This window comes from Hyla sarda, chromosome 4, assembly GCF_029499605.1.
Source record: "Hyla sarda isolate aHylSar1 chromosome 4, aHylSar1.hap1, whole genome shotgun sequence".
In the NCBI taxonomy this organism is placed as follows: Eukaryota; Metazoa; Chordata; class Amphibia; order Anura; family Hylidae; genus Hyla; species Hyla sarda.
Genome location: NC_079192.1, coordinates 396,514,664 through 396,540,068, shown reverse-complemented (window position 1 = coordinate 396,540,068; position 25,405 = coordinate 396,514,664). Strand labels below are relative to the sequence as shown.

At 41.7% G+C, this 25,405-nt stretch overlaps 1 protein-coding gene across 3 annotated transcripts in view; it reads right to left on the bottom strand.

Moving 5' to 3' along the window:
• Positions 1–25,405, bottom strand: part of CRACR2A (calcium release activated channel regulator 2A) — a 115,082-nt gene that overhangs the window by 8,669 nt on the left and 81,008 nt on the right. For 2 of the 3 annotated variants that reach the window (XM_056569505.1, XM_056569508.1), the window contains 8 exons: positions 21,936–22,007; positions 21,708–21,753; positions 20,881–20,972; positions 16,242–16,578; positions 16,015–16,147; positions 7,404–7,485; positions 5,149–5,263; positions 2,308–2,409 (listed from right to left, as the gene is read on the bottom strand). In XM_056569505.1, the coding sequence (XP_056425480.1) occupies positions 2,308–2,409; positions 5,149–5,263; positions 7,404–7,485; positions 16,015–16,147; positions 16,242–16,578; positions 20,881–20,972; positions 21,708–21,753; positions 21,936–22,007 (979 nt within the window). Of the gene's footprint in view, positions 1–2,307; positions 2,410–5,148; positions 5,264–7,403; positions 7,486–9,298; positions 10,204–16,014; positions 16,148–16,241; positions 16,579–20,880; positions 20,973–21,707; positions 21,754–21,935; positions 22,008–25,405 lie in introns of those variants that run through there. The other variant, XM_056569506.1, reaches the window with a different exon arrangement.

Genomic DNA, 25,405 nt, shown 5'->3' with positions numbered 1-25,405 from the left:
TTTTAATATAATGCAAATGAGCTCTTACTTAGCAAGAAAAAGCTGTATATCTACTGCCCCCTATTGGAGGTACCTGTAAGTAATATCCAACAAAAGGGAAATTGACAGCTGGTTCGCCTGCACTACACGGAGTTATAGTGAAGGTGAACTGGATTACAATGAGGTGTCACTTACCCGATTTTGGAGATACAGGGTGTATTAGCCGGCATACCCAGCTTTCCTGCCCGATAGAGTGAGAGGGGGGCAGGCAGGGGTCAAGTTCTGGGGAAAAAAAGTGCAGGAACTCACCCACGATTTCTACTCAAGGGCCGGTCCTGCAGAACTACTGCTAATGGGAATGGTGTTCCTGTTGTGAAAAAGTGCAGGAACTCAGTTCCCACTCGTTCCTGCAGGACTTGAGCCCTGGGGGCAGGCATATTTGTGCAGAGGCAGGGATGTCGGGTCCTGCCTCTATTGCGCAAATCCGACAATTTTCCGATTAGCAATATTGGATGATACACCCTGTATCTCCGGAATCGGGTGAGTTATACCTCATTGTAATTTGGTTTACCTGCGCTCTAACCCCCTGTGTATTGGGTTTAGTGTCGGCAAACCAGCGGTTAGTTTCCCTTTAAAGGGGTACTCCGGTGGAATTATTATTATTATTTTTTTTTAATCAACTGGTGCCAGAAAGTTAAACAGATTTGTAAATGACTTCTATTAAAAAATCTTAATCCTTCCAGTACCTTGTAACAGCTGTATGCTACAAAGGAAATTATTTTCTTTTTGAATTTCTTTTTTGTTTTGTCCACAGTGCTCTCTGCTGACACCTCTGTCCGTGTCAGGAATTGTCCAGAGCAGGAGAAAATCCCCATTGCAAACCTCTCCTGCTCTGGACAGTTCCTGACACGGACAGAGGTTTCAGAAGAGAGCAAAAAAAGAAATTCAAAAAGAAAGGAATTTCCTCTGTAGCATACAGCTGCTAAAAAGTACTGGAAGGGTAAAGATTTTTTAATAGAAGTCATTTACAAATCTGTCTAACTTTCTGGCATGAGTTCATTAAAAAAAAAAAAAAAAGTAAAATTTAAAGGGGTACTCCAGTGGAAAACAATTTTTTTTCAAATCAAAGTTATGCAGATTTGTAAATTACTTCTATTTAAGAATCTTAATCCTTCCGATACATGTAAACTGCTGTAAGCCCCATAGGAAGTTGTGTAGTTCTTTTCTGTCTCACCACAGTGCTTTCTGCTGCCACCTCTGTCCATGTCAGGAACTGTCCAGAGCAGGAGAGGTTTGCTATGGGGATTTGCTCCTGCTCTGGACAGTTCCTAAAATGCACAGAGGTGTTAGCAGAGAGCACTGTGGTCAGACTGAAAAGAACTCCAGAAAGAAATGCAACTTCCTGTGAAGCATACAGCAGCTGATAAGTACTGGAAGGATTAAGATTTTTATTTAGAAGTAATTTACAAATCTGTTTAACTTTTTGGCACCAGTTGATTAAAAAAAAAATCTATATATAGTTTTCACGCGGAGTACCCCTTTAATGGGTTGGACATTACTTACAGGTACCTCCAGTAGGTGGCGGTAGACACCCCTAGTACTGGGTTTAGTGCACCTGCTGTCAATTTCCCATTAAAGGGGTTATCCAGGAAAAAAAACTTTTTTTTTATATATATATATCAACTGGCTCCAGAAAGTTATACAGATTTGTAAATTACTTCTATTAAAAAATCTTAATCCTTTCAGTACTTATGAGCTTCTGAAGTTAAGGTCGTTCGTTTCCGTCTAAGTGCTCTCTGATGACACGTGTCTCGGGAAACGCCCAGTTTAGAAGCAAATCCCCATAGCAAACCTCTTCTAAACTGGGCGTTTCCCGAGACTCGTGTCATCAGAGAGCACTTAGACAGAAAAGAACAACCTTAACTTCAGAAGCTCATAAGTACTGAAAGGATTAATATTTTTTAATAGAAGTAATTTACAAATCTGTTTAACTTTCTGGAGCCAGTTGATATATATATAAAAAAAAAAAAAAAAAGTTTTTTTCCTGGAATACCCCTTTGAGGGGCCTGAAAACATTATAAGGGATTTTAGCCAAACCTATCTGAAGAGCTAATTTGCATATATGTCTTCCCAGTGGGCATTGCATGGCCTATAAGATTCCCTAAACCCGCTGACAGTCTCCATAGGATTATATGGGGAATTGTCAACCCCACAGCTGCGCTCATAAGTCTGCCGGCTAACACCTTTTGGCAGATATTCTAACATGTTCCCTGAATTTACGGCCTGAATGTGACTGAGGATTAATATGTATATTAATAAATTCTTTACCTTAGCGAGATGTTCCCCCAGTCCACAGGGCACCTCCCTCTCCTTCTCAGTGTCGGTTTTATTGCCGAGCATCAGAATGGGGATGTTCTCACCAGCTCCTTCCTGTAAAGAAATGACACAATAATCTTTTATTATTATGAAGCTCTGCAGCAGCTGAGGTGTGTATTATCATGTTCTGCAGCAGCTGAGGTGTGTATTATCATGTCCTGCAGCAGGTAAAGGGGTACTCCGCAGCTCAGCGTTTGGAACAAACTGTTCCGAACGCTGGAGCCGGCGATGGGAGCTCGTGACGTCATAACCCCACCCCCTCATGATGTCACACCCCGCCCCCTCAATGCAAGCCTATGGGAGGGGGCGTGACGGCAGTCACGCCCCCTCCCATTGACTTGCATTGAGGGGGCAGGGTGTGATGTCACGAGGGGGCGTGGCTATGACATCACAAGCTCTCGGCGCCGGCTCCAGCGTTCAGAACAGCTTGTTCCAAATGCTGAGCAGTGGAGTACCCCTTTAAGATGAGTATTATGATGTTCTGCAGCAGCTGAAATTTGTATTATGATGTGCTGCAGTAGCGGAGATGTGTATTATAATCATAATATTATCATCTGCAGCTGCTAAGGTGTGTATCATGTTCTTTAGCAGCTTAGTTGTGTATTATGATGTTCTGCATCAGCTGAGGTGTGTACAGGGCCAGTTTTGCCTCCAGGCCAAATAGGCAGCCGCCTAGAGCGCCCTCTTGATGGGGGTGCTTCTCTGCATGCTGCAAGAAAGTTAGTAGCCAGCTAGTATACGAAGCCCCCGCTCACCCAAAGCACCCGCCCAGCCAGCACCATCGTGTCACCCCAGTAGTAAGGAGATTACATGAGGAGGGGGTTTGTTACAGTGTGTCCCCCCAGTAGTAAGGAGATTACATGAGGATGGGGTTGTTACAGTGTGTCACCCCAGTAGTAAGGAGATTACATGAGGAGGAGGTTTGTTACAGTGTGTCACTCCAGTAGTAAGAAGATTAGATGAGGAGGAGGTTTGTTACAGTGTGTCACCCCCGTAATATATAGATTACATGAGAAGGAGGGTTGTTACAGTGTGTCACCACAGTAGTAAGGTAATTACATGAGGAAGTTTTTTTACAGTGTGTCACCCCAGTAGTAAGGAGATTGCATGAGGAGGAGGTTTGTTACAGTGTGTCACCCCAGTAGTAAGGAGATTACATGAGGAGGAGGTTTGTTACAGTGTGTCATCCCAGTAGTAAGGAGATTGATTACATGAGGAGGGGGTTTGTTACAGTGTGTCACCCCAGTGGTAAGGTGATTACATGAGGAGGAGGTTTGTTACAGTGTGTCACCCCAGTAGTAAGGAGATTACATGAGGAGGGGGTTTGTTACAGTGTGTCATTCCAGTAGTAAGGAGATTACATGAGGAGGGAGTTTGTTACAGTGTGTCACCCCAGTGGTAAGGTGATTACATGAGGAGGAGGTTTGTTACAGTGTGTCTCCCCGGTAGTAAGGAGATTACATGAGGAGGAGGTTTGTTACAGTGTGTCATCCCAGTAGTAAGGAGACTACATGACGAGGAGGTTTGTTACAGTGTGTCACCCCAGTAGTAAGGAGATTACATGAGGAGGAGGTTTGTTACAGTGTGTCACCCCAGTAGTAAGGAGATTACATGAGGAGGAGGTTTGTTACAGTGTGTCACCCCAGTAGTAAGGAGATTATATGAGGAGGAGGTTTGTTACAGTGTGTCACCCCAGTAGTAAGGAGATTACATGAGGAGGAGGTTTGTTACAGTGTGTCACCCCAGTAGTAAGAAGATTACATGAGGAGGAGGGTTGTTACAGTGTGTCACCCCAGTAGTAAGAAGATTACATGAGGAGGGTTGTTACAGTGTGTCACCACAGTAGTAAGGAGATTACATGAGGAGGAGGTTTGTTACAGTGTGTCACTCCAGTAGTAAGAAGATTAGATGAGGAGGAGGTTTGTTACAGTGTGTCACCCCCGTAATATATAGATTACATGAGAAGGAGGGTTGTTACAGTGTGTCACCACAGTAGTAAGGTAATTACATGAGGAAGTTTTTTACAGTGTGTCACCCCAGTAGTAGGGGCATGTCAAAGGGCAGAGCCAATGGGTAGGGTCAAGGGGCGACAAAATTAGCTTTCGTCTAGGGTGGCAAAAATCCTTGCATCAGCCCTGGGTGTGTATAAAGTTGTCCTGCAGCAGCTGAGATGTGTATCGTGATGTTCTGAAGCAGCTGAGGTCTCTATTATGATTTTCTGCAGAAGCTAAGGTGTGCATTGTGACATTCTGCAGAAGCTGGATCACGGAGCCAAATACAAACTACTACAGAACAATCATATATAAACAGAGAGGTGCCACTAATGAGAGTCAGTGTCCGACACAAAGGATGTTCTTGCAAAAGTGTCCTGTAACAATCTGCAGGAAGAGATAAGCGGCGCCCGTGTAAAGCAGTTTATCTCTTTTATCTTCAGTGTATTATTTACAGACACATCAATAGGAAATGACTACTGAGGTGTTTTATTATAGCTAAAACGAAATCTTATTGATGCCGACTAGGGCTGTATAGTGGATACTGTATATACAGGGAGAGTTTGATGAAGTGGAGCAGAGTTGGTCATTCCCATTAAGGACTAATGTATACAGCGCTGCGGAATGTGATGGAATATCTACCTGAGTGTTTCCCAACCAGTGTTCCCCCAGCCGAAGGCTGTCCGGGCATGCTGGGAGTTGTAGTTTTGAAACAACTGGAGGCACCCTGGTTGTGTAACATTGATATAGCTATAGTGATAAATAAAGTATAAGTCCCTCCTATGTCTTCCCTTCCTCTTACCTCCACACTGGAGAGCCATTGCCGCACAGCAGTAAAGGTGTCCTTGGAGGTGATATCATACATGACCACGACACCGTCAGCTTTCCTGAAGAATTGCTTGGTAATACTGCGGTACCTAACGTAAAAAAAAACAAAAATGGCATCAAGTACACACAGAAAAGTCTTTTTAGGTGTTAGTCACATGTGTGACATCATAAGACAACAGAATCAGGATTTCAAGAGTTAAAAAAGGTTACATGAAAAGTCTGATTCCGGAGGAACCATCCTACCAACTGGACCATAAATGGACCAAGGTTTTCCTACACCCTAGATGTTTTGTGGTTGTTCCTCAGGGGAGGAGCTTAAATGTGCTGACTGTGAGTATTTAAAGGAGATATCCATGATTGAAAAATGTATTACCTATCCTAAGGATAGGGGATATGTTTTAGATCGTGGGAAGTCCGACCGCTGGGACCACCCGCGATCTCCCGTACAGGTCCCCATCAGCCCATGAGAAGGGGGCGTGTCGTCCACCACACAAAGCAGCGGCTGATACACCTCCTCAATACAACTTTATGGCAGTGCGGGAGCGCTGCCTTCAGCAATCTCCGACTCTGCCATAGCGCTGTATTGAGGGGGCGTGTCGGCCACCGCTTCGTGCGGTGGTCGACACGCTCTCTCCGGCCAGGGAGCCGGGCCCAGTACAGGAGATCATGGGAAGTCCCAGCGGTTGGACGCCTTCTATCTAAAATTGATTCCCTATCTTTAGGATAGGGGATACGTTTTTTAATCATGGATATCTCCTTTAAATTTTGCCAAGTATGATCTCTAACCAATCAGCTGTTGCCTTCCATGACAAGGAGGAGCTTAATAATTTAAGCCAGTCCAAGAGGATTCAGTCCTACCAGTCAAGGCTTCTAGGAGAAGGATCGAAAGGATGAGACTGTCCTCTGAGTAGCTGCTGAATGTCAAGAAATCAATTTTCAGGCATAGGATCTGTCCATGAAACGTACTAAACGTATCTAACTTAATTCCTAATGTGAAATAGAGTCCTACATGCATAGAGGAGAGGGGCCTTTTTATGGAGCTAACTTTTGTTATCCAGAACAGAAAGGCCTGGTGTTTGTTACCCTTTACCACTCTTCCATAACCCAAAGTCCAAGTCCCATCCCCTAGCTCAGAGCATTCCAAACAATTTTTTGGGGTGACACCTTTTATAGACCCTTTTAAGTTTGGTGACACATCCCTCGCCATCTCTCCAATTGCACCTATCCCATTGTGCCTCCTACGATGCACGTGTTACCAGTATCCAGTATCAGCATTACAAATGTGGCTGCTACCCCCCTGTGCCATTCCCCCCCCCCCCCATTCATCACCCCCTGTGCCATTTCACTCCCCATCATTACCCCCTGTGCCATTTCATTCTCCCTTTGTTCTCCCCCTTGCCACTTCATTTCTCTCCCCTTAAACCCCTCCCCATGCCCTTTCAACACCCTTGACACCCCCTGTGCCATTTTATTTCTTATTCATCACCCCTGTGCCATTTCATTCCCTTCCCCTTTATCACCCCCTGTACCACATTACTCCCCTTGATCCTCTCTTGTGGCATATTATCCCACCCCCCCTTGACCACCCCCTGTGCCAAAATCACTTACCCCCTTGATCTTCCCTTGTGCCATTTTATCCCCTTCTTTTGACCACCCTCTGTGCCACAACATTTGGAAAGTCCTGCCCTAGCTTAATTAGTTACATAGTGCAGTTGAAATAGACACATGTCCATCAAGGTCAACCATGAAGGGGAGGAGATGGATGAAGGGAAGGGGTGTAGGTGGATAAAGGGGAGGGGATGTCATTCCATATTTCTACTTACACATTAACATTATTTTGTTCTAGTGATGTATCTAAGACTGTTTTGAAGCCCTCAACTGTTTTCTGTGACCAGTTCCTGAGGTACAAAGTTCCATAAATTCACAGTTCTTATGGTAAAGAAGGGATGTCACCCTGGAGACTAAACCTTTTTTTCTCCAAGCGAAGAAAGTACCATATTTTTTGTATGGCCCTTTATATACTTAAATACATGTACGTTGATCATATCCCCTTTTAAACGTCTCTTCTCAAGACTAAACAAATGTAATTCAATGGACTGGATCCTGCCCCCCAGGACTAGGTGCCCTCATGTTCTGCCTCTCTGGCTTCCCATCTACATAACTAATAAGCCTGAAGGAAAATAATATCTCAGCCTTGCCCCCCCAGTATGACATTAGTATAGAACAGACCTTTCTTGCCCAGCTGTGTCCCAGAGCTGCAGCGCCACCTGGCAGTTCTCCACCGTTACCGTCTTTACACTGTAATCGATACCTGCATACAAAGGAGACAAAATATACCACAGTAAGAAGTAACGTCATGTTTTTTGCTTATAGCAAGAAGGTTAGGTTTTTTTCTTTTCCAGAAACGGCACCACTCTTGTTTACAGGGTGTGTTTGGTATTGCGGCTTATCCCCATTTAAGAGAATGGGGCTGACCTGCAATACAACACACAGGCTGCAGACAAGAATGGCGCAGTTTTGAAGAATAGTTAACCCAATTTTGGTCTAGCAGAAACGATAAAGTTATTTTTTAGAAGATCTAATGTGGCATCTCCAACCTGTGGCTCCTTTGGATAGGGGATAAGATGTCTTAGGGCTGGAGTACCCCTTTAAGATTGTTGCTAAGGACCTTGTTGTTAAGGGGAGTATGCAGTGGTGAACAGGTGACTTATCTACCCAATGGGATCTCTTTAAATGGTCCCCTTATATAGTGAGGTCAGGGTTCAGCTCTGTTTCTTGAGCTCTGGCTCTTAGTGCTCTTGGAGCTGAGGTACAGCTAGTCTGAGGAGTTTGTCTGGTTTTCCTGAAGGAGGCCTGAGGCCTAGTCCAGCAACCACGCATCTACTGCAAGTTAACCCCTGCACCGTGGGTGAAAGTCAAACCCTGACAGTAGGGTCCAGTCCAGCCCAAGTAGTCAGTCAAGTCAGTCTGTTAACAAGCGTGGGCTGCATCAGTCATTATACTTACAACATCAAGTCCCAGCAAGCCGATAAGCTTCCCTAAGTTCACCCTGCATCTCCTTGGTGCCAATCTGAGCTGTATGGACTTTAACACCTTGTCTACCTGAGTAAAGCAAGCCGGTTAATCGTAACCTTGCATCGAAGTGATTATTTTCCCTGTACCTGGCGCAGGTGAAGCTGGTCTACCTCGGGTGGTGTATAGGTCAACCACGCCCTGGCATCACGAAAAGGTTAATACATACATTACCCCGTCCGACACCACAAACACACCCGACCTGGAGACAGACAGGGAGCGTTTTTTTTTTTTTTTATAAATTAGCTCTGTTTTTCTATTCCTTGATAACCCCTTTAACCAAGAAACCGGTTATCGAGCCGGATATATACAAATTTCATTGACCCTAGCCAGAAGGCCCCATCTCAATGTTCAGAAGAAAGGAGGAAGTCACTGAAATGTGGCAGGAGATTATGTTGGAGCTTCACCCTTGACCCGCCAGATTTGTCAGGCGAAAAGCTGGAATACGGAAAGTAAATTTATGATGGCATTTGACTGCAGAAGGAGATGGCGCTCTGTGAATAAGCTATGCATGGATGGACAATCTTTGTTCTTTGGCAGAAAAACCTGTAGTATCACACATCGCAGTCTGCGCTCTTCGCATTGATAGAACCCTAGGGAGATGTTTAACTTTATGTCTGAAGGAGAAAGAGAAACTGAATAGGTAATGGAGTATGAAAGGGGACGTGTTTGAGCCGGGGTGAAAGCTTCATAGGATGTGCAAAATATTGGATTAATTCCGCTACATTGTATTTAGGAAGGGAAAGGATGAGGTGGCTGGAGATCTAGGCATTTGGCACTATAAATAGATGGTCAATATAATAAGTCGTAAGCATTCAGCCCCTGGATTAGAAAACATATTGGGGAACATATAGTACCGACCAAAAGTTTGGACACACCTTCTCATTCAAAGAGTTTTCTTTATTTTCATGACTATGAAAATTGTAGATTCACACTGAAGGCATTAAAACTATGAATTAACACATGTAGAATTATAGACATAACAAAAAAGTGTGAAACAACTGAAAATATGTCATATTCTAGGTTCTTCAAAGTAGCCACCTTTTGCTTTGATTACTGCTTTGCACACTCTTGGCATTCTCTTGATGAGCTTCAAGAGGTAGTAACCTGAAATGGTCTTCCAATAGTCTTGAAGGAGTTACCGGAGATGCTTAGCACTTGTTGGCCCTTTTTGCCTTCACTCTGCGGTCCAGCTTACCCCAAACCATCTCGATTGGGTTCAGGTCCAGTGACTGTGGAGGTCAGGTCATCTGGCGCAGCACCCCATCACTCTCCTTCTTGGTCAAATAGCCCTTACACAGCCTGGAGGTGTGTTTGGGGTCATTGTCCTGTTGAAAAATAAATGATGGTCCAACTAAAAGCAAACCGGATGGAATAGCAGCCGCTGCAAGATGCTGTGGTAGCCATGTTGGTTCAGTATGCCTTCAATTTTTAATAAATCCCCAACAGTGTCACCAGCAAAGCACCCCCACACCATCACACCTCCTCCTCCATGCTTCATGGTGGGAACCAGACATGTAGAGCCCATCCGTCGCACAAAGACACGGTGGTTGGAACCACAGATCTCAGATTTGGACTCATCAGACCAAAGCACAGATTTCCACTGGTCTAATGTCCATTCCTTGTGTTCTTTAGCCCAAACAAGTCTCTTCTGCTTGTTGCCTGTCCTTAGCAGTGGTTTCCCAGCAGATCTTCTACCAAGAAGGCCTCACACAGTCTCCTCTTAACAGTTGTTCTAGAGATGTTTCTGATGCTAAAACTCTGTGCGGCATTGACCTGGTGTCTAATCTGAGCTGCTGTTAACCTGCGATTTCTGAGATTGCTGGTGACTCGGATGAATTTATCCTCCGCAGCAGAGGTGACTCTTGGTCTTCCTTTCCTGGGGCGGTCCGCATGTGAGCCAGTTTCCTTGTAGCTCTTGATGGTTTTTGTGACTGCACTTTGGGACACTTTCCACCTAAAATATGACATATTTTCAGTTGTTTCACACTTTTTTGACATGTATATAATTCCACATGTGTTCATTCATAGTTTTGATGCCTTCAGTGTGAATCTACAATATTCATAGTCATGAAAATAAAGAAAACTCTTTGAATGAGAAGGTGTGTCCAAACTTTTGGTCTGTACTGTCTATGATGTATAAAGAGCTGGGTGCTGTTCGCATAGTAATGTATTATATGTATCTGGATGCTTGAAAGATACAAGAACTGTGATGGTTATGACAGTCAAAAGTATTGTTTTTCAATTACGGCGTCGGCTATCTTCACGCATTGTAGTTGTGTCACCGTAATGCCACATTCTTTGCCGTTATTTCCTAAACCTTAAAATTTGGAAGCCAATGCAAAAATTATTAAAGGGTTATTCCAGTCCTAAGACATCTTATCCCCTATCCAAAGGATAGTGGATAAGAGGTCTGACCGCGGGGGTCCTGCCGCTGGGGACCCCCGCAATCTTGCATTCGGCACCCACCTCCTTGAGCTGCATGCCGCGCTGCCAGCTCCCAAACTGCCGGGTGTCGACCATGGGGCCGAAGTATCGTGACGTCACATCTCCGTCCCCGTGTGATGTCACGCCCCGTCCCCGCTATGCAAGTCTATGGGATGGGGCGTGACGTCACACGGGGGTGGAGATGGGATGTCACGATACTTCGGCCCCGTGGTCAGTACCCGGCAGTTTGACCCACTGTGTGTGTTTCCAGCTACACCATGGTTGTCAGACAAGGCAGTCTGTGTTGTGTTAAAATCCGTTCAGGGTCCGCTTAACTTTTTTTTTTGGTCACCAAATGAACCCTGAAAGGGTCGGAGCATAATTGACACTGCTGGATCCCATTGACTTTGAATGGGTATGGCAGAAGTTGAGCAAGAAAAAATTACTGCTTGCAGTATTTTTTCTTTGCTCAAGTCTCGTAGTTTCTACGGAATTGGACAGTGGAACTCCTCTGAAAGGAGCCCAGTGCTGGTGTGAACTAGGCCTAATGTGCGCGCCGTGAACGTAGCTGACATCTGGTGGTCATTTTGTGTCAAGTAACTATGTCCATGCATTAGTTAGACACCCACAATGGACTCAATTCCTGGTGCTGGGGGGTCAACACATCCCATTGCCGCTCAGCCAATCACCGCTGTGGCCAGTGATTGGCTGAGCCTCATTGGCTCAGCACCCGGAAGTGATATTTCGGTGGCGGGGTTGGCGTGACATTGCCGCTCAGTCAATCACTGGCCACAGCCGAATCCCGCCTCAGTCAGTGATTAGCTGTCCAGTAATGTGATGTGTTGACCCCCAGCACAAGGAAGTGAAGTTTAATGGTAGTTTAATAGACACTATGAGGGAGAAAGTCAGGTAAGTACAAGCTTTAAAAAAAATAGACAGCCCAGGCACTTTTTATTAAAATAAAAACTTTTTGCTGGACATTAAATCAGATATCCAACAACCAATGTCCCAATGATACAAGGCTTTGTTGTGGGACACTGCAGAGGGAAACATAAAAAAAAAGAACCATTACTCACCACACCAGTGGTGCCCTCAGTGCGCCCTATTGGTCCTGCAGTGATGACATCACACATATCATTCATATGTCTGCTGCAGCCAATCACTGACTTTAGAGTTGATTCTTATTTGTATGGCACACGACAATTGAGGCCAGTGGTTAGCTGCAGCAGTCATGTGAAAGACATAGGATATATGATATATATAAACGTGTGTGTGTATATATATATATATATATATATATATATATATATATATATATAATTATTTTATTATTATTATTATTTATTTATTTTCATAGTATAGGAAGACTTTTTTTTTTTTTTAAATGAACTGGTGCCAGAAAATTAAACAGATTTGTAAATGACTTCTATTAAATAATCTTAATCCTTTCAGTACTTTTTAGCAGCTGTTTGCTACAGAGGAAAATCTTTATTTTTTTCATTTCTTTATTGTGTTGTTCACAGTGCTCTCTGCTGACACCTGATGCCCGTATCAGGAACTGTCCAGAGCAGGAGAAAATCCCCATAGCAAACCTATGCTACTCTGGACAGTTCCTGACATGGAAAGAGGTGTCAGCAGAGAGCACTGTGGACAACACAAAAAAGAAATTCAAAAAGTAAAGAATTTCCTCTGTAGCATATAGCTGCTAAAAAGTACTAAAAGGATTAATAATTTACAAATCTGTTTAACTTTCTGGCACCAGTTCAATGCAATTTTCCTCAAATCCCATCCGATCCCTTTAAAATGAATGAAGTTGCTTCTGCTAGAAAAACACCATCCAAAGATCGCATAAACATCTTTTTAATACTTTTAATGTTGAAATAAGCAGGAAGCGAACGTGACCTTATAGTAAACCTCTCTGAAGGCGGGGGCAATATTTATACTGAAGGGGCTTGGAAGTTCCGCACGCGTTCCGCTCCCCCGCTGTCACCTCTTTCCGATCATATTAAAAACTGTGTTTATTGTGCACTGTGGATCCTTTTTATATCATTTCATGGAGTAATGTAACATACATTATGCTGATGTGATGCAAAACAGCCAAATGCTTAGTATTAATCAAGAGAAATATTCATGAGACAGGAGCATGAGTTGCTGTAAACCAAGGGAATTGGAGATTGTTGACTGTATTTTTTTTCTGAGGGGCCGGTGGGAGTTTATCTATCTGGGCCGGGGGGTATATTTAGCTGGTGAATGTACTGGCCTTGGATGAAGCTACTGAATACGACTGTAACACTGATGTCACCAAAACATACAAGGAATATAATAGCAGAAACTCAGAATTTCCCTTATATTATAATTCACATAAACTGGAATAGTGTTGCATTCAGTGCATTATTATAATGGTGATCACATGCTATTGTCACCTCACTCATCCTATAGATGATGAGAGTACAGACAGTAATGCCTCCCTGTCTTTTCCAGGAAATTTTGAAGGCACAGATAATACTGCCCCCCTGTATTTCCCTGAAAATGATAAAGGCACAGATAGTACTGTCCAGCTGTATTTTTCTTTAAATGATAAAGGCACAGATAGTACTGCCCCCCTGTATTTTTCTTTAAATGATAAAGGCACAGATAGTACTGCCCCCTGTATTTTTCTTTAAATGATAAAGGCGCAGATAGCACTGTGTCCCTGTATTTTTCTTTAAATGATAAAGGCACAGATAGTACTGTGTCCCTGTATTTTTCTCTAAATGATAAAGGCACAGTGAATACTGCCCCCCCCCCCCCCGTATTATCCTGTAAATGATGAAGGCACAGATAATACTGGTCCCTATTATTTTCCTGTAAATGATGAAGGCACAGATAAAATGTCTCCCTGTATTTTTCTGTAAATGATATAGGCACAGATAATACTGTGTCCCAGTATTTTTTTTTTACATGATAAAGGCACAGATAGTACTGTGTCCCTGGATTTTTCTGTAAATGATAAAGGCACAGATTGTACTGTGTCCCTGGATTTTTCTGTAAATGATAAAGGCACAGATAGTACTGTGTCCCTGTCTCTAACTGTAAATCATGAAGACACAGGTAGTACCGTGTCCTTGTCCTGCTATAAGTGACATAGGGCTCATATAATACGGTGTCCCTGTCTCTTTTTGTAAATGATGAAAGCACAGATATTACTGTTTCCTTCTGTAAATCATGAAGACACAGATAGTGGTGCACAGTAGTACAGGCAGACAGTAGTAGTCCCACCTCTTCCTGTAAATTATGAAAGCGTGGACAGTGCTGTCTGCCTGTCTCTTAATGTAAATTAGGAAAGCACAGTTAGTACTGTCTCACTGTGTCTTCATGTAAATTATAAAGAGAAGATTATGCATTTTTGAGGTGCACAGATAGAAGGGATATTTTAGCGCTGTCCACAACCAAGGTAGGTATTCTGTGATTCTTTTGAAATCTTTTATTAGACATGTAACGCGTTTTAAGGACGCTCCGTCCTCTTCCTCAGACATGCATAGAACTAAAAGTGTGGCAATATATACAGCTGATCACATGATCAGTAGTGACATCATATGCATAAAATTTACATAAAAGAAAATTTACATAGAAGAAAATTTACATTTTTTCAAAAAAACTTTTTTTGGGATGTGGTGAATAAATTAATTAATTACAATACATAACTATAAATGCATCACTAGTTACATCATCCTCATATAATAAATGAATAAATAAATAAACAAACAAACAGATAAACTTCCCTTAAAGGTATATTTTATCTATATACTTATTTTATTTAATATGTTTTTTCAATTATTTCATTAAGCCCTCTCGGCCATAAAGTGTTCATCGTGAAAATCCAAAAGGATTCTCTATTCACTAATTTTCGGAAACGGTCAGATTAATGCAAGTGGGATCGCTATTGTGCATAGTCATAATGTGCCTAGACTTTGCACAATAGCGATCCCACTTGCCTTAAGCTTTGTATTTTAAACAGCATCCCTCCTGATCAACCTGACCGTTTCTGAAAATTAGTGAACAGAGAATCCTTTTGGATTTTCACGATGAACACTTTATGGCCGAGAGGGCTTAATGAAATAATTGAAAAAACATATTAAATAAAATAAATATATAAATAAAATATACCTTTAAGGGGGATGTTTATTTGTTTGTTTGTTTGTTTGTTTATTTATTCATTTATTATATGAGGATGATGTAACTAGTGATGTATTTATAGTTATGTATTGTAATTGATTCATTTATTCACCACATCCCAAAAAAAGATTTTTTGAAAAAAGTTTTTTCTTCTATGTAAATTTTCTTCTATGTAAATTTTATGCAAATATGGGATGATGTCACTACTGATCATGTGATCAGCTGTATATATTGCCGCACTTTTAGTTCTATGCATGTCTGAGGAAGAGGACGGAGCGACCTTGAAACGCGTTACAAGTCTAATAAAAGATTTTAAAAGAATCACAGAATACCTACCTTGGTTGTGGATGTATCCCTTCTATCTGTGCACCTCAAAAGGGCATAATCTTCTCTACATGTTCCCTATGCTTTGCCGAGGGCAGGATAACCTGCAGTCCTGAGTGGATGTCCGGGCGGGATCTCCACTACAACCTTCCAAAAGGATTTTTCAATATATGCTCGAAAGAGTGCTGTGCCTCTCCCCTAGCACAACATTATCTGGTGAGTTGCTCTTTTGCTAGGGGCTCACCTTTCACATACTGTCCTTCACAGTGGAGCGCTTTGTTTCTATCTTTTTCTGTAAAGTATAAAGGCACAGATAGCACTGCCTCACTGTCTCTTCCTGTTATTTACAAAAGCACAGATAATACCCTTACCCCATCTTTTCCTATATATGATGAAAGCACTGCTTCAACTCTTTTTCTGTATCTTTTGTATCTGTCATGGCAAAGTGCACCTGCACATTTGTCTTCCTCATATTATTGGAGGTGCTAACTTATTCAGTTTTTTTTTTTTTTTTTTTTAGCATTGTCTGTATTGATAACGGCCCAGATAAAATAGTCTTCTTGTCTCTCTACGTAAATGATTTAGGCACAGATAGTACTGCTTCAGTCCCACATAATAATGGTGTAATAACAGCTTTTACTGCCTACTTGCCCCCACCATATAAATTATGTAGGCACAGATAGTACTACCTTCCTGTCTCTTTATGTAACTAATCTAAGTACAAAGAGTACCCACTTCCTGATTTGGGTACAAACAGTACTCCCTCTCTCTTTTGCCTAAATATTGGAGTTACAGATAGTATTTTTTTTCCCATCCCAGTCAATGGAAATTATAAGACAATATATATATGAATCCCACCTACCTACTGTAGCAGAGGTTCCAGGGTAAAAACTATCCTCGCAAAACCGTCTAAGGAAAGAGGTTTTTCCCACACTGGAGTTTCCAACCAGGACTATTTTAAATAATCGATCTGGGGGGTAGTAAATATGTTCTTCCTTAAAATAAACCAATATGGGATTAGTACATAACATGCACATGATGATTGAGAATATCCACCCTCCCCACCATGTAACCGCCAGATACACTTACATTCGGCAAAGTTTCTTTTCCAACCGGTTGGCCTCTTGGAGAAGACGGCACATCCTCCTGAGGAATATCATCCTTGTTTTGCAGGACGTCTTCATGGTGCATTCGTTTTTCTTCCTTTTCATCCACCTCCTGCCAGTCATTTAATGGCCTCTCATAGCCATTTTCTAGATATTGAGGAAGATGATCCTCTTCAATGGAGATTATCCTCTGTAAATGGCGACCCTTGCTCGGTCTGCTCTCCACTTGACTGTCAGTCTCAACTATTGAAATACCAACTCCATTCAAGCCAAGAGAGTTCCGTTTCGGTGGAAACACATCATCTTCTTCAGATGACTGACTAGAGGAAATTGTGACATTATTAAAATAAAATACTGAAAAAAATTTAAAGATTGTAATATGTTAGGTTCCTGAATATTTTTTTGCTTCAAATTTTTGGTTCAAATTTGGAAACAATTTCTCCACCTTAAATACTTCATAAAATATGATTTTTATGCATTGTTTCTAATTTACCATTTATGACGGCCATTTTGAATTATACTCGACCATAACATCATTAGTTGCATACTATTAAAACATTGTCAATAAAAATTCTCATTTAAATAAATAAGAGTCCGAGTAGCTAGAAGAGACACTTATGCAATAAGGGACAGGCAAAATAGGTGACTGTCTGGGGAGCCATTGATGAGGGGAGTCGCAGGGCCTTGTTTTTGGATTTAAAAAAATGGCCAATCAATATGGGTTTTCTGTGATTTTTTAAAAAACTGTATCAGGCTGGGACTGGCTTTAAAAAAAAATAAATAAAAGAAGATAGGATGTATTCCCATACTAGTATACAAAAATATCCCCCATCCACCACGAGGAGGTGGCCTCACCCTTAGATATACCAAGTCTTCATGTAGCCCCCACAGAAAGAAATCACAGTGTGTTAGATCTGGTGATCATGAAGCCCAACGCAACATTGGTGAACCATTTCCATTTGGATATTCGCCGGTACCTGAATGAAACAGTACGTTGGATGAGCTCTACCTCAACCAACGAGTCACCAATGTTGCGTTGGCCTCTATGATCACCAGATCTAATACCCTGTGACTACTTTCTGTGTGGGGGCTACATCAAGGACTACATGTATCTGCCCCCCCCCCCAGCCACAGGCCTGTAAAGAGACAACGCATCACTGAAATGAGGAAGTCCATATTGGAGGATTTGCTGGACAGAACTAGACTACCACCTAGACGTCTGCCATGTCACCAATGGCAATTACTCTAAACATTTGTAGTGTAGGATAAAACTTGGATGGATAGATAGTGCGTCTTTTCATGTTAATAGACTTATTTTATGTTCTCTCAGATACCGAGGCTATCATTTTGCATCCTCTTTTTTAAATCACCCTGTAGTCACTTTTTAAAATTGTCGAAAATACAATTTTGAGTCCTATTGTCACAGCGTACCATCCAGTACAATCCGGTCTATTTCCAACCATGCTGTGCCGGTTCCTATGTGTGCAGCATTGTGAGCAGTCTGGCTATAATTCATCAAATTCAATTAATTGTGAAGAAGAATAATAATTGAGAGCGTCTCTTAGGATGCGCTTCCAATTAAGGAATAATTATCCGATGTGAGAAGGCATTACAATATAAAATAGTCCACCCAGCACTCCAGAGTCATTCAGGCTCCTGTGAAGCCTCCTAAAATTAGATGTTCTGTTAACAGAAAAGAGGCTTTTATTAATCGTATGGTGTACAAACAGAGGGGACAGGACTTCGGTGCGACGTGAGCGGCCGGTGTAGATGCTAGAATTTTTTTTATCCATCTTGGTTACATAATCTACATTAAGGTTCACTGCTAAACAAACATCAAGACCTAGGGAGACATATACCTACATGAGCGTTGTGGCCTTTGTAGAACCCACGCAGAGCATTGCTATAAGCCTCTTCAAATAGTATATATTTACTGTAATGGATGACTCATGGATACTTGATAGGGTCGTCTTGGGAACATTAAAGGGACAGTAAACTATTCTGAAAGCTGTTTAAGATCTTCTCTTCTGTCCCAGGATACATCTTTCAGTCTTTTCCAGTCATTTGTGATTGGAAGCCTTGAGAACCCTTGTGGACGTGGTTGCTATTAACCCAGGTCTACCATCAAAGTAGTAGAGGAGCACCCTCATCTTTTAGCTCATACCTGCTATATACTAGGGATGAGTGAATTTCCTAAATTTTGTCGGCAGTCGACTGTCCCAAAAAATTTGGTCCAAATCAAATTGAAGTGTGGGGTCCCAGCACCAAAGGCTGTCCTGTGTGCTGCGGATCGCCTCAAAAATGACTGTTGCACTTGTTTTGGACTCACTACTTTATTGTTTACAGTGGTATTGTGATTCACTGTATTATGTTATTATATGTGTATTGTACCCTTAAGAGAGATGCAGAGTAACCAGGTGACTCTGATTGCCCAATGGGAACCCCCCCAAGTTGTCCTGTATATAGTGTAGGGGGAGAGGAGCTGTCCCAGTCCGTGTTTAGTTCAGAGTTGAGCTCCAGTTCACAGTTCAGCTTAGAGCCGTGTGCAGAGCTCCATGTGAGCTGCAGTGTGGGAAGGAGGTGGAAGAAATGTGAGGTGATTCTGAGGAAATCGTAAACAAAAACACTCATCAAATCAACCCCACCATTCTGCAAGTGTTCCCCGTATAGTTGGTTAGTTCATACCCTGGCAGTGTCAGTAAACTGGACCTGAGCAGAACCCTAGTCAGCGTGGAATATCTCCAAGTCTCAAGTCTGTCATATCTAGTAGCAAGTCAATTCAAGTGGGTGAAAAACACCACAAGTCTCAGCAAGGCCTCAGGGCTCCTCCGGGTTACACTGCATCCCTTCTATTCTGCTCTGTACTGCGAGTATTGTACCATCTGCTCCTGCCTCAGTAAAAGACAGTTATCCATAACCTGACGTCAGTATGTTTATTGCCCCATGCCTGGCCCAGGAGAAGCTGTCTCCACCTCAGACCGTGTAGGTTCATCGTGCCCTGGCCCCATGGTTTCATATGTATATCTTGCACCCCTGTGTCAACACAAAACCGGGGAGTCATGATCCGGATAATTGCTACCCCTGAAGCCGCCGACGCCACACAAGCTCTTGTAACCCTAACCCAAAATCAGGGTTAGGGTCTAGAGAGTTAGGTTCCCTTACCCTTTTTTTCCCAAAATGAAGCCCAAAGGTTTTAGATTCTGTGAAATTAAAATTTTAATGGAAATTTGTTCTGAGCCAATTTACTCAATTTTAGTTAAAGTTAGAATGGGATCTGTACAATTTCACTTATATCAAACCGACAGGCCCCTGAAGCGCACATGTTCTTATTCGATTTCTGTTGTCCGATTCCCCAGTGACCCATTAATGAAGTGACATGGGCTCCATAGATTTAAAAAAATCCACAGGACTTTCTACATAAGAAGGGGGTTATCTTTATAATAGAAAATTGATTATGTTGGCAAACCAGGGATCCGTCAAGATGTACATTGCACTCCAAGATGGAAGATGGGAGCTGAGCTGCTCAGTAAATTTCTCCCATCCACTTCAGAGTAGAGTTAAAGTTAAATGTATTGACCTTAAGGAAGCACAGTGACATGTTTCAAGATTATATTTTCCCTTTATCAGATTATACTCTGATGAAGGGAGAATACACTCCCAAAACGCGTCATTCTGCTAGCTTTATGTCAATAAATTTAACTTTATCAAAGGGGATGGGAGAAATTTCTTAAGCAGCGCCTTCTATAGTGCCCATTTTTTTCTCTATTCCTATTTGTTTGTATGAAGCCCAGCTCATATTGGTAGTATATCTGAATTAACCAATCACGTTTTCTCTCGTCTCTGAGATGCATTAGCTTTGGGATATATATATGAATGTGAACACAGAAGCCATTTCATCTATCTGGACCATATACTATGGTCAGGGCCCCTAAGTCCCATACGCTGCTGCACACTATATTGTACTTCACATAATTTGGGCTGTCCAGTCACATTGGGGGAGATTTATTAAAACGTGTCCAGAGGAAAAGTTGCCTAGTTGCCCATAGCAACCAATCAGATTGCCTCTTTAATTTTTAACATCCTTCCATCCTTCCAGCATTTATTAGCTGCTGAATACTACAGAGGAAATTCTTTTCTTTTTGGAACACAGTGCTCTCTTCTGACATCTCTGTCCATTTTAGGAACTGTCCAGAGCAGCATATGTTTGCTATGGGGATTTTCTCCTACTCTGGACAGTTCTTAAAATGGACAGAGATGTCAGCAGAGAGCACTGTGTTTGTGATGTCAGCAGAGAGCTCTGTGTCCCAAAAAGAAAAGAATTTCCTCTGTAGTATTCAACAGCTAATAAGTACTGGAAGGATTAAGATTTTTTTTAATAGAAGTAATTTACAAATCTGTTTAACTTTCTGGCACCTGTTGATTTAAAAAATAAAAAATAAAAAAATTAAAAGTTTTCCACTGGAGTACCCCTAAGGGTCAAAGACAATAAACAACTTATGCCTATGGGTTCCAGAGAGGTAAATTCGGTACTAGACGGAAGGTATATTTTTGGGTATAGAATTTTCCAGCAGGTAATGGTTGGACCTGTGCAGTTATATGGTGAAATAATAGTCAATAGTTACCTTTTCACTGAAGGCTTCTTTTCAAAATATTTTCCAACAACAGATCCTGATCTTTGGTTCTTCATGGATTTAGATGGGTTTACCTTTGATTTCTGGGTAACAGATATGGGTTAAATATATTATTTGGTATCAGACGTCAAAAAAAAATCTAGTTACTAAATAAAGCTGCTCATATCCATACCTTACTAAGGCTGGGTCCACACTACGTTTTGTCCCATACGGGAGCGCATACGGCAGGGGGGAGCTAAAACCTCGCGCTCCCGTATGTTACCGTATGCGCTCCCCTATGTCATTCATTTCAATGAGCCGACCGGAGTGAAACGTTCGGTCCGGTCAGCTCATTTTTGCGCCGTATGCGCTTTTACAACCTGACCTAAAACCGTGGTTGACCACAGTTTTAGGTCCGGTTGTAAAAGCGCATACGGCGCAAAAATGAGCCGACCGGACCGAACGTTTCACTCCGGTCGGCTCATTGAAATGAATGGCATACGGGAGCGCATACGGTAACATACGGGAGCGCGAGCTTTTAGCTCCCCCCTGCCGTATGCGCTCCCGTATGGGACAAAACGTAGTGTGGACCCAGCCTAACATTGTATCACCAAAATCTGGATATTTAGGCCCGTAAGGGCCTAAATATCCAGATTTTGGTGATACAATGTTAGTAAGGTATGGATATAAGCAGCTTTATTTAGTACCTAGGAACACTGCAGACAGCCCTTTTTTTTGAAAAGGGCCTACACAAACCCCACCCGTTGTAAGGTGCCCCTAGAGGTTCCTAGCAGCTGCTTTCTCCACCCTCCCAATTCCCAACCCAGTCTGCACCGTACCTGTATGAAGCTGTCTCGTTCATCCCTTAAATGTTTATTCATTTCCCTAGAAAAAAAAAGAGTAGAAATTACTATTATAATATTTATTAGAAAATTCCAAAATGGCAATTATTTTGATGTTTATATGGGTCACCATCGAACGAGAACTTTGTTGTCTGCCAGTGGCATTAGGGGTACATGCCCTTATAGGGTGGATACGATGAATTATTTTTTTGAGACATTACCTACCTTAACAAGTCGAGCTGTTTTAGAAGTGCTCCACGCTCCCGCTGAAGACTTTCCGTCACCCGGTACACTTCCCTGTAAGACAAGACATTTTCTAAGAATTTCTCCACACCAAGCTGCTTGCCTATTGCATTTTCAGTCTTCCCTGCCTGGTGCATGTCTACAATTTTGTTTCTGGTGTCCTTCGACAGCTCTTTGGTCTTGGCCATAGTGAACATAACTATCTATTCTATAGAAACAACCACCACTCTTGTCCAGAGTCCAGTCAATGGGGCTGGGATATATTACCAAATCCAACAGATACTGTAGATAAGAATACTTCTGAAAATAAAGCAGACCATTTCTTAGTAATCCTGGACAACTCCTAAATTGGCACTGACATTAAAACTAATGTTTGCTATTGCACTCCTTATGGTGAATAAAAAATCTTTCTAATGTACTATGTTTTTTTTTTTTTTTATTTAGTTTTCTATGTTTTATTTGTGTTTAAAAAAGCTGCCACTAGGTGTCTCCCTACTTGTCCAGAGCACATTTCCCCCCATCTCTTGAACAGACTTTGGACTCCTGCTGGCCTGGCAGAAGTCCAAAATCAGGAAATGCAGTCTGAAGAGCTTAGGCTGGTATGTGCAGCCTTAGCCAATCATAGCTCATCTCACACTGAACTGCTCAGGGCTGTGTGAAGCAGAGTGAGGGATGATGTCACGTCTGCTGGGGAATGCCCCTTCCCAGTCTGTGAATCTGACAGACTGAGCAGAAAATACAGATCAATATCAAGGTAGAAAACTAAAAAATTATAAAAATAAAGGCAGGGGGCAATTTATCATGATGAGTGCAGTGAATTGGGTGGATTATAAAATTTATCAAGATCATGACAGGTACTTTTTAAAGGAGTACTCCGGTGGGGGAAAAAAATCTCAAATCGACTGGTGCCAGAAAGTTATACAGATTTGTAAATTAATTCTATTAAAAAATCTTAATCCTTCCAGGTACTTATCTGCTGGAAGTTGTGTAGTTCTTTTCAGTCTGACCACAGTGCTATCGGCTGCCACATCTGTCGGAAACTGTCCAGAGCAGGATATGTTTGCTATGGGGATTTGCTCCTACTCTGGACAATATCTGACATAGACAGAGGTGTCAGCAGAGAGCACTGTGGTCAGACTGAAAAGAACCACCCAACTTTTTTCTGTAGTATACAGCAGCTGATAAGTACTGGAAGGATTAAGATTATTTAACAGAAATAATTTACAAATCTGTTTAACTTTCTGGAACCAGTTGATTTGAAAATAATTGTTTTTCCACCGGATTTACCCCTTTAAGTGGCTGAGCTATTGCTGTTGCAGCAGTCACAATTACACTTGGGCCCTCAGACCGCACATTAGTAAGTGATATTTCTAGCATTGGGCATCCAACATATCAACATAAAATTTAGGCTGTGTGGGGGCAAAAAGAGGACATTACTACTATTATGGGCCACAATTATTACTAGGTGGAGGCACAAAAGGGGCATTATTGCTGTTTGATACCATTACTGCAAAGTGGGACTAAGAGCATTATTACTTTGTGGAGCCTACAGAGGACACTATGATTATTGGGGCTATTGAGAAAAAAACATTATTGCAGTATGGGGTAAAAAAGTTGGCACTATTACCCTATTAGCCCTTGGATAGTGCAAAAAATGGTGAAACGCTCGCATCCATTCCTACACTGGAGGACACCTGCGCAAAATAAAATTTTTTGCAAGTGATAAATTCAGCGCATCTGCTAACCATGCCCCCTGGTGGCACCCAACAAGAAAAACGATGAAGAAAGCGCGAACAACATAAAAATAGCTCAAAATTAGCCGGTAAGATACATTAAATATAAACATACTGCACACAATTTTGCAGGCCAGTTGATAAATTCCCACAAGGTGTTCTTTTGCAGGAACCACCAGTAATCAGGAGGAAACTAAATCACAGCACTCCCACAGGAGAAATGAGGAATTACATGCTGCTTATTGAAATCAATGGTCTGTCCAATTTTTGTTGCTAAGTGTTCAATTGCCAGAACGAATAACAGGGGTAAAAGAGGACACCCCTATCTTGTCCCTTTAGAAATTTTAAAAGAGGCAGAGTAAAGGCCGTTTGTGCTGATGGATTACATATGATGCACTACCTGTATGTCTCGACGCAATGCTTGACACTTCGTGTCTCATTTCATTATTTGTCATGACACATGACATGCATTTATTTTATTCTTCTTTTTCTTTCTGTCATAATACTACATTATGATACTCCGTATTGTATAGGTTTTGTTTAAATCTAATCAATGGTCTGTCTGCAGAACAGTCAAATGTAACAGGTCTTCTAAAGTGAGACGCTCTCTTTGCATTGGCCATTCCCCCAAAGGGTTTAGTATCTGTGAACCAAAAATAGCGCAAAATTATATGATAAGATGTGTAAAATAAAAACACACTGCGCGCACAATTTTACAGGTGCATACCAGTTGATAAATCCCCCCTCCCGAAGTGTTCTTTTGCAGGAACCATAATCAGGGGAAAACTGAACCACAAACATTTGATTTTTCTACAGCACTCCCACAGGAGAATTGAGGAATTACATGCCGCATATTGAAGCCAATGGTCAGTCCATATAACAAATGTACCAGGTCCTTCAGAGTGAGGGCCATTCCCCCAATAAGGGTTCAGCATCTATAAACTCAATATACTAGTAAGAAATATATAAAATTCTGAAGCCAAAAACCCTATAAACAACTACAGCAGTGGTAAAAGAGCTGTTTAATGGAGTTCTCAGGTGGAAAACTTTTTTTTTTAATCAATTGGGTCCAGAAAGTTAAACAGATTTGTAAATTACTTCTATTAAAAAAATCTTAATCCTTCCATTACTTATTAGCTGCTGAATACTACATAGGAAATTATTTTCTTTTTGGAACACAGAGCTCTCTGTTGACATCATGACCACAGTGCTCTCTGCTGACATCTCTGTCCATTTTAGGAACTGTCCAGAGCAGCATATGTTTTCTATGGACAGAGATGTCAGCAGAGAGCACTGTGCCCGTGATGTCAGCAGAGAGCTCTGTGTTCCAAAAAGAAAATAATTTCCTCTGTAGTATCAGCAGCTAATAAGTACTAGAAGGATTAAGATTTTTTAATAGAAGTAATTTACAAATCTGTTACTTTCTGGGACCAGTTGATTAAAAAAAAAAAAAATAAAAATAAAGTTTTTGTTTAAGCAGATTTGTAAATTACTTCTATTAAAAAATCATAATCCTTCCAGTACTTATTAGCGGCTGTATACTACAGAGGAAATTATTTTCTTTTTGGATTTCTTTTCTGTCACGACCACATTGCTCTCTGCTGACACCTCTGTCTGTCTCAGGAACTGTCCAGAGTAGGAGAAAATCCCCATAGCAAACATATGCTGCTCTGGACAGTTCCTAAAATGGACAGAGGTGTCAGCAGAGAGCACTGTGCT